Source organism: Hyla sarda, chromosome 8 (genome assembly GCF_029499605.1).
Source record: "Hyla sarda isolate aHylSar1 chromosome 8, aHylSar1.hap1, whole genome shotgun sequence".
Classification (NCBI taxonomy): domain Eukaryota; kingdom Metazoa; phylum Chordata; class Amphibia; order Anura; family Hylidae; genus Hyla; species Hyla sarda.
The window spans coordinates 128,103,555-128,114,182 of NC_079196.1; the positions used below are offsets into that span (position 1 = coordinate 128,103,555).

The following is a 10,628-nucleotide window of genomic DNA, read 5'->3' on the forward strand; positions in this document are numbered from 1 at the left end:
GTTGAGAAGGAGCTCCGGCAAGAGACTCCCAGGTAGGCGGTCCGCAATGGCAATCTGCACCTGTTCTCGGTGTCGGACCCCTCTCTTTATTGCAAAACCAGGGCGCAAGTTGATTATATGGTAGTTTTGATCCTACGCCTGGTTGGTGGGATGGATTTATTACTGTAGGTGCAGTGCATGGCTCGGAGAATTTGTAGAATAACCGCTCAAAATCAGGCAATGCGGTATTGGTTATTGCTCTGTTCAGACTGGATGCCTAGACGCGTTTCAGGGTGTTGGAATCGAACCCTTCCTCAGTAGGCAAAATTGGAAGAAAAAATTGGATGCCTCCAAGGATGAGGATGCCTGGGGAAGCGGGTAACCGTGAAACGCGTTGCATTGTGGGAATAAATCTTTTAAGCTCTTATCTGGTTTCAGCACTCCTATCCATCCTGCCCTGTTATTTAGAGATTTTCAGCTTTTATCGTGATTACAACTAATAAGACTATAACTTTCAATTTACCAGAGGTGGTGACAACAAATGAATGCTAGCTCCTGGCTGATTGCTGAAAGCTACAAAGACAGTTTAATAAATCTGCCCCACAGTGTGTAGCCATGGTAAGAGTACTAACCCTGTCTCCTGCAAAGTTCCCATAATAGGCATTTTGGCATCAGGACGAGACCACGAAACAATAGAAAAAGGTGGTCTGTTCTAATGAATCACATTTTCTTTCACATTATGTGGGTGACACTGTGTGTGTGTGCGTGTGTGTGTTAATTGCTTACCTGGGGATGATGGTAGGCTGGCAGAGGCAATATGATGTTCTGGGCAATATTCTGCGTGGAAACCTTGGTACCTGGCTTTTATGTTGTTGTCCCTTTGGCAAGTACCACTTACCTAAACATTATTGCTCACAATTCAACAGTCCCCTCTTTAATTATTCAGGAATAGTTGATAACTTGATCTAAAGATTTCCCAGATCGCTGTCTGATTGAGCATTTGGGGATTGTGCTGGAAAGACACGTCTGAATCCTGAAGACCCAAGCCATCAACTTACATGACTGAAAGGGGTTATAAAACCCACAACATTATTTCCACAGCATAGTACAGAAAAATAAATATGTGATTCCAAAACTAAAACATAACTGATCAGAAGAACAGGATCCCAAGTCCCCCATTTAAATAGCCTTGACTTGGGACCCTGTTTTTCTTATCGCACCTGTACTTTACAGCTGTTTTCATTATAATATAGAATTTACTGTATACTGAGAGAGTTAAGTGCCATAAAGGGGTCAGGTTTGTTTTGACTGTATATGGGGGACCTTTTGATTATTGTGGAGGTGGTTTTAATGTTACAGCTAATCTGGGCATGTACATTTTTATTAGTGCATTGTAATATGACCTAATCAAGCATGAATTTTTATATGTTATATACATTACAATTTTTTATTGTACAAGTATACATTGTTTCTTGTAGGTACTCTTTTAATTTAATTATTGTTTTCCAGAATCCATTTATAGAGGTCAAGGTTATGGACACGCCAAAAAGATCCCGAAGAGATTTTGGTTTGGACTGTGATGAGCACTCTTCAGAGTCTCGGTGCTGTCGGTATCCACTCACGGTAGATTTTGAGGCCTTCGGATGGGACTGGATTATTGCACCAAAAAGATATAAAGCTAATTACTGCTCTGGGGAATGTGGAGTAGTATTTTTGCAAAAATACCCCCATACTCATTTGGTTCAACAAGCAAATCCTAGGGGGTCTGCAGGTCCTTGCTGTACTCCAACAAAAATGTCCCCAATCAACATGTTGTATTTCAATGAAAATGAACAAATTATCTATGGAAAAATTCCTGCAATGGTAGTAGACCGATGTGGTTGTTCATGAGTATTTTTATTAATCTGCAGTGAAAGGGTCTACTTTTTTAATTAGCTTCAAAAGTTAAGAAACTGTGAAAATTTCTAAATTAAAGTTTTTTTTTTTTTTTGTTTTTTTTTTATCAACTGGTGCCAGAAAGTTAAACAGATTTGTAAATTACTTCTATATAAAAATCTTACTCCTTCCAGTAACTGCTGCTGAATACTACAGAGGAAATTCTTTACTTTTGGGAACACAGTGCTCTCTGCTGACATCACGAGCACAGGATAACTTTCTGGCACCCATTAATTTAAAAAATAAATAGAAGGTTTCCACTGAAGAACCCCTTTAAGTCAGGAACAGCAGAGGTCCTAGACTTTCAATTGGTGTGTGTGTGAGATGGGGGGGGGGGGGGGGGGGCTAGGCATTACAAAAAAGGCAACAAACCTAGTGAAACCTGTTATACTTTACCCCTGCCAACATCTAGCCTTTCTAAATCCATTGAAAAAAGTCATCCCTTAAAATATCTATATATAAATGTCAGGACATAAATTGCCCACACAGTGATATCTAATATAATAGTACCAGCCATATCATATAATAGTGCCAGCATACTCATATTAGTGGCAGTTATGAATCCCATAAACCACTTGCAAACATAAGCCCTGATTTACTAAGAGTGGAGTATAGTTTTCTTGTGGGATTTTTTCCAGACAAGTATTTTTCCACTGTGTTTCCACATATGTTCAAAACATTTAAAACCTCAAGTCCTGGTGCGTCTCCCAAGGATATTGATTTAATGATAAGAAGAATAAAATTACATGCAGTATTCAACACGTTTCGTGCTTGTACTGAGCCCTTTCTCAATGCGTGCGATGCATGTAACTAAAAAGTATATGATGTCTGCATGAATTAGAATGGGGTATTCCAGATTAAAATACTATCAACAGGGTAAGCTAAAACGAAAAGAAAGAGCGCTCAATAGCGTAATACCGCAGGTATAGGGTCCACAGGTGAAATAGGAAATGCCCTTCCGAATGCGGTTGTGTAAGCTCACACACAACAGTGGACAGCGTGAGTGAGAGGTAGGTCCAGTCTGCAGCCTTCCCATCCGAACAGGACAATAGCAGGAGGAGACTTCTGGAGGTGGAGGGATTTGATGGCGCTGACCAGAAACAGACACGTCAGGTAGGTAGGAAAGTAGCTTTATTAAAACAATGCAACGCGTTTCACCACAGGTGCGGCTTCATCAGGCATACTATGCCTGATGAAGCCGCACCTGCGGTGAAACGCGTTGCATTGTTTTAATAAAGCCACTTTCCTACCTATTTGACGTGTCTGCTCCTGGTCAGCGCCGTTGAATCCCTCCACCTCCAGAAGTCTCCTCCTGCTATCAACAGGGTAAGGAATAAGTGTTATATCGCTGGGGCTCTGATCCTCTCTTTGTAGCTGAAGGCAGACAGCTATCTGTGTGTTTAAATTTGCGTATAGAGAAAGCTTTCACTCAGTAGGACCACCCACTTGACTACTTTTCTTATTCTGAGCTAAGCTGTTGAGTAGGCAGTCCTATTGAGTGATTTACAGCTCTCTCTACATGCAGTAGTAGTACCTCTCAAATGACTACTTAGCCCAGAATGAGCAGAAATTTACTTGAATAAATAACAAGTTATCCTGGAAATTTTCCCAAGAAACTATACACCAAAATGCTTAGTTTCTCCTGCATCAAACACCAAATTGCTTGGTTCCTCCTGTTCCATAACATGTTTCTTACAAACTGGACTGAGTTTTCAGTGTGACAGGTTTCCTTTAAACTGGAAATATGGCAAAACCTTATCTTCCCACCTAAGAAAGAAGCCATTGCACTTGAAACACATGGCACATCCTACTTTGTACTGTGGGAGATGGAAAAATAGAAAGCTGAACATCAATTGAGTTGAAGATGCATCCAGGTTTCTGCATGCAAAACACTAAGTTTAAGAGATGTATTATGTATTCTGTTTCAAATCTTGCATAGATAGTGGCTTTGATTGTGTAGAGTCAGCTAAATTTTAGGTAATGCTCCGAAGCCATACCAAGATGCTCCTATAGAAGTAAAAAAAAAAAAAACATGGCCCAGGTTGATCAAACTGTGTGAGAGAAAACTGAAGAGATTTTGCACACAACATCCAATCACTTTTGCAGAGCACATTAAATTATGAAAGCTGAGCCGTGGTTGGTTGGTATGGGCAAAATCACTTCAGTTTTTCTTTCATATATTTTGATCTAGGACACAGTCTCTAGTGTCATCTACCAGTGGCTACCCTGTAAATCAAAGCCCATCACCTTAATAGACTTTCTAGTGTTTAAAAATGAAGAGCATTCATTATCCTCTAGGGAGTATAAATGTAACAATGTATTTAAAGTGTTTTCATACCGCAAACCACAGTTTACTGTATGCATCATTTTGTTAATAAAATAAATAATGCTAAAACTATATTATTGTATTATAATTGTCAATCTAGTTAAATTTTAGCTGTATTTTTTATGCACTTCTTAATAATTTACCACATTTTCTCAAGTACACAATGCAACAGTCTTTGATTGGCATTTACTATCATAGAGGGATCTCTATCAGCCAGAATAAAGTGTTGCTCTGTAACTGTAAAGAATAACTGTAGATAACTGTAACTGTAAAAAAAATAAAAATAATAATTTACATAAATAAAAGGAAATACATGAAGCATTTATGGAGGCAATATTGTTAAAGGGGTACTCCACCGGAAAACATTTTCTTTTAAATCAACTGTTGCCAGAAAGTTAAACATATTTGTAAATGACTTCTATTAAAAAATCCTAATCCTTCCAGAACAGCTGCTGTATAATGCACAGGAAGTTATTTTCTTTTTGAATTTCCTTTCTGTCTGACCACAGTTCTCTCGTCTCACACCTCTGTCCATTTTAGGGACTGCCCAGAGTAGGAGCAAATCCCCATAGCAAACCTCTCTTGCTCTGAACAGTTCCTAATATGGACAGAGGTGTCAGCAGAAAGCACTGTGGTCAGACAGATAAGAAAATTCAAAAAGAAAAGGCCTTCCTGTGTATTATACAGCAGCTGATAAGTACTGGAAGGATTGGGATTTTTTTTATAGAAGTAATTTACAAATCTGTTTAACTTTCTGGCACCAGTTGGTTTAAAAGAAAATGTTTTCCAGTGGAGTACCCCTTTAATGCCTGCAAAAAAAGAGCTGAAAACAATAGACCAATGGGAGCCAATTCCATACCATTCATTTTCATACACCTTCCCCATTCTCAAAGAACAAATGAAACACATACAGTCTTTTCTTAGAGCATTATGCCTGCCACTGAACTCTCAGGAAGCAAGTCGGCCATTCTGTGCTCCCCATATATAGCTATAGGCCCCTCTGTGCTCCCGTATACATAGTTATAGGCCCCTCTGTGCCCCATGTATATAGTTATAGGCCCCCTCTATAATACAGGATATAACTCAGGATCAGTACAAGATAAGTAATGTGTGTACACAGTGACCCCACCAGCAGAATAGTGTGTACAGTTCTGGAGTATAATACAGGATATAACTCAGGATCAGTACAGGATAAGTAATGTACAGTATGTACACAGTGACCCCACCACAATAGTGAGTATACAAAATGTTACTCCTGATTGTGCATTACATCCTATAATTGTTATAGTATACAGGTATACTCCAGAGCAGCACTCATTGTTTTGCTGGTGGGATCACTGTATAAAATTACATTACTTACCCTGTACATGGGTTTACATTATAGTGTATATACTGTATAACAGTATTTCCCAACTAGGGTGACTCCAGCTGTTGCAAACTTACAACTCCCATCAAAAAGGCTGTCTAGGCATGCTGGGAGTTGTAGTTTTGCAACAGCTGGAGGCACCCTTGTTGGGAAACACTCCTGTACCAGCAAAACAGTGACTATAGCCCTGGGAACTCACCAGACTCTCTTGCTTCTTTCCCGGTTCACATTGTTCTTCAGCTCCGCCCCAAGTCTTGGTCACATGATTGTGCATTCACCAAAGGTCCTACACCTCGAGTATTTTTGCAGTATAGAGCAGGTCCTAGACAGGCAGTCACTGCTATTGTGCGGTGTGACTGCCCAACCAGGACCTGCATGATACAGAGTGGAGATTACAGCTGACATCTGGGGCATCTGGCTTTACATTTGGGGCCCATGCCCCCAATGTTTTAGCCTACTGACACCCCTCACTACATTAGCAAAATGAAAGAAAGGCATCAAACCAAGGCTTGGTCACAGAAGAAGTTGAACAGTAAGTTAAGGATTAAATAGGAAGGAGATTGTGGGCAGCCTAGGGAGGACAGCTAAAAACTACTGTTTTCTAAGAAGTAGCCAATATAGAAAATGTAAAGGCTATAGGAACAATCAGTGGTGCCATCTGTGAGGGACTTCCCTCAGAGCTTCTCCACACACCTCACACCTTTACCACACTTATATGCTCTGCTTTCCACAGTGACTAGCACTGAACTGGGGCAACTCCTCCCCCTACTACTTTATATACCTTACAGTTCCCATTGGGCATACAGGGTCACATGGGTTTACACAGCTCCTCTCTTGAAGGTATAACACATATTTGTTTTCGGGGTCTCAATGCGTACCTACCTAACCTAACCACATAATGATACTAGCTAACAGACAGTCTGAGTTGTGCCATGTACTGTCGCATGTAGGTATACCTGAATAAATAGAGGGCATACCTTCTGGGAGATGAAATGAGTTAAATAAGGGGGGGTCGGGTGGGACAGGAAGACACCCCGGCGTATCGTGCTAGTGACGCCGCGGGTTCTTATGGTGATAACCCCGCCCCCTCTCACAAATACAGGCAAACAAGTTAGCCTTCTCATTTGTTTTCGGGGTCTCAATACGTAGCGTACCTACCTAACCTAACCACATAATGATACTAGCTAACAGACAGTCTGAGTTGTGCCATGTACTGTCGGGTGTAGGTATACCTGAATAAATAGAGGGCAAAACTTAAATATTTAAAACAGACAGTCTGAGTTGTGCCATGTACTGTCGCGTGTAGGTATACCTGAATAAATAGAGGGCAAAACTTAAATATTTAAAACAAAACGCTTTATTAACAAACCACTATCTAAGGATTTAATGCAAATATGTATGTTCAACAAATGACGTAGTAGTGAGTGCGGCCCCAGTAACAGTGGTCGACCCCCACTGGCTCCTAGACGTGCGAAAGGAAAGCTTGCAACACTCGAACTGGGCACCACTAGTGGGGGTAAGGAAAATACCATGCAAAACAAGCTGACAGGGCAATGACGTTTGCAGCTATACGATTTGGACGCGTTATTATCTGTGTCCCCACAATCTGATGTAATTTCGACCTTGCACCTGTATGTGAATTCCTCTGGCCCCAGAAGCCATCATCACCAGAGAATAGAGCGGCTTTTAACGTTAAGCTGACCTGACATCCATATCGAGAATTATGAGGCGTCTGCTAACCGTCTAACCAGGCCAGCCGTCAAGGCTTGATGGCTAGAGGGTTCTCTAACCTCCATTTTAATGCTTTGCAGAGCTGACATGAGACATATGCAAAGATGCCTTGTCAGGCTAGATAACGCGACATGGTACTGGAAGCCAGATATACCTTGATAGTATGAGCTAAATACAGCAAATAGTGGACAAAACCCAACCAATCCAAGTAGGAATGAACATGATATCTAAACAGAACCAACCAGGCCTGTATGCACAATCCCAAGTGCTAAACATGAAAACCCAGATGACTATGTAATTAATCCGACCTGTGGACGTGACAGGCAATGAAACAACTTATGTAACAGGCACGATCGTGAAACTCAACCAATATCATCGACAACCTGAAGCCGAGATAGACGAAACGTCAACTGAAATCAAGCTATTTCCCTGAATACATGTCCCAAATGCTAAATAAACATGCTCAAACGTATAAGACATCGTCGTAAACCCGAAGTCGTATTGGGTAATGACTGAACCAACCTGTGGACGTGACAGGTTTAGCCGAAAATGGAAAACTCCATTAAACACGTAACTAAAATTATTACTATCAACTTGAAGCAGGGACCATTCATAACCACAAAGTGACCTATTTTGGGAAATAAAACTATGTATCTGCAGCCTTACCCAGCTACTAACTAAACGCAATCGTATGTAATCACGTTGTCGCCAACCTGAAGCCGTGTCAGGTTGTATCCGGACCGACCTGTAGACGTGACTGGTCAATCTGAAACTGTAAGCCTCAACCAAAGTAACGAATGTACCAAACGAACATATCAGCCATTACCGAGTATGAATGATATAAGCATGTCTAGCATAACTCCTTGACACATAGCAGAACATGAAAATATGAACGTGAGCTCGGCATAACTAACCAGACCCTGTGTAAATCAAGAACACTAAGACTACATCTCCAAAACAGACACCTTGACCGTGAACACCAACCAAACTATATCAGCACTTGTACTGCACAAACCATGTGTGACGTGAGGCTAGAATGAACTGCATGAGCGAGCGTATGCACTGTACAAACTATATGAACACCTACCCAGTATCATGCACATGCCCAGTACAAACTGTATCATTGTATGACGCCCTGATGCGTAACACTATACATGAATACCTACGAGCGCTGTCTACCCTGCTGCACCATGTCTATGAAACACTACTTTTTACAAACCAAGCTGACAGAACGTGTGGTCAGAGCAGATTATCAACACGTATGCCACTGAGAAACTAAGACTGAATGCACCGATACCACAATCTGAACGAATTGCCAAACACACTCTGTAAATGTATACCCTGAACAAAGTATGTGACTATGTACAGCACAAACTATATGGGCGTATGCACAGAACACACTATGACAGAGTGGCCTGAATAAATATTATGATAGTGTAGCCTGAATAAACTAAATGAGTGAATGACCTGAACAACTTATATGCGCGTGTGTCAGGACAAACTATATGAGCAGGCGCACAGAAAAACTATGCACGTGTGGTCAAAACAAAACTAAACACTGTATGCATAGAACCAAGATATAAGCGAGGCTGCAGAACAGACTCAGTGAGGGTAAGCATGCAACTTAGATACTGAGTATATGCCCTGAGAAATTTAAAAGCACAAACAAACTACCCGCACGTATATCCAGGACAGACTGACTAACATACACATGGAACAAATTGTGAGCATATAACCAGATCAACTTATGACTGCAAGCATGGAACCAATTGCCTGAGCTTAACCCGGGAATAACTAAGTGATTGTAAGCACAGGACTATAAGAGCATGTGCACCTGACAACAATATGAGCGTATATCAGGACCAAATATGAGCTCGTGCCTAGGACTAAGTAAGTGTGCGTATTCCGAGAACAAACTATGAATGCACAGGATACCTCTATTGCCGTATACACAGAATAAACTGTGAGTGCAAACGAACTATGAATGTGCCGAGAACAAATGATGGTCGTAAGTGTAAAGAAACTATATGATCGTATGCACCTAATAACTATGTGAGTGTATGCCAGGGACAAAACACATGCGTGTATGCAAAGGATGAACTATCTAGGCGTGTGTCCAGAGCATCAATGAGCGTGAAAACGGAATGAGCCATGCACGTGCGCATGAATGAACTATATGCAGAGAAACTATATGCGGGAATGCTCAAAACAAGTCACGAGCGTATGCACTGAACTTATATGGCGTCTAACAACTGAGCATCTGCATCCAACCACGAGGAAGAACATATACACACACACATATATATATATATATATATATACACACACATATACATACATATATATACACACATATACCTACACATACACACATACATACAGAACAACCATGAATGCAAGCGCTGAAATACTCTGAGTATGTGAACTGTATGTGAGTATGCACAACGAACTATGTGACTGTCTGCACGGAACAAACTAAATGTGGATACACCTGAAACACACTATGTGAGATAATGCTAAGAAACGAACTGAGCGAATGCCCAGAGTAAACTATATGCACATATGGCCAACTACGACACCATGCGCCTGAGTATGAGAACTATGATCTACTATACTGAACAAACTTGATGAACCTATACTCAGGATGACTATCTGCTCGCGTGTGAAAAACAAAGTGTATGTGCGTATGCCCAGAACAAACTATATAAGCATCTGCCCAAGACAAACTTGATAAACGTCTGCATGTACAAACTATATGCACACATGACCTAATTATGACCACGTACTCATGCACATAACACTCGCCATGCTGGACTAGCATGTGCAGCATAATGCTACGAACGTGCGAACAGCACAACACCAAGAGCACATGTTCATCCTAATACCACCAGTGCATGCTCAGCATGAATGCTACCAGTGCACATGCAGCATAAACGCTTCGAGCAATACAACCCTACGAGCGCATGTACCGCACAGTGACCGCACAGCATGAATGCTAAGCCCGTATGAAAATATATAATTGTTACGAGCGGATGCACAGTATGAATATCATGGCTGCATGTGCAATACCACCAGCACACCATGCAGCAACACTGCTACTGCACAATGGCTACAAGTGCACACGCTACGATAAACACAGGACATGCCCCTCCTATAAACCGGAGAGCGGTGTCGTAAATAAAGCGTGCGTACAGTATAAATCCTACGAGCTTGCGTACAGTATAAATCCTACGAGCGTGCGTACAGTATAAATCCTACGAGCGTGTGTACAGCATAATCCTACGAGCGTGT

The 10,628-nt window shown here is 41.2% G+C and overlaps 1 protein-coding gene across 2 annotated transcripts in view; it reads left to right on the forward strand.

Annotated features, from left to right (window-relative positions):
• LOC130284964 (growth/differentiation factor 8-like) overlaps positions 1-3,040 on the forward strand; it is a 203,567-nt gene extending 200,527 nt beyond the window's left edge. For both annotated transcript variants that reach the window (XM_056535959.1, XM_056535960.1), the window contains one exon: positions 1,489-3,040. In XM_056535959.1, coding sequence (XP_056391934.1) covers positions 1,489-1,869 — 381 coding nt within the window. In that variant the 3' untranslated portion in view covers positions 1,870-3,040. The remainder of the gene's footprint in view (positions 1-1,488) is intronic.
• The last annotated feature ends 7,588 nt before the right edge of the window (positions 3,041-10,628 follow it).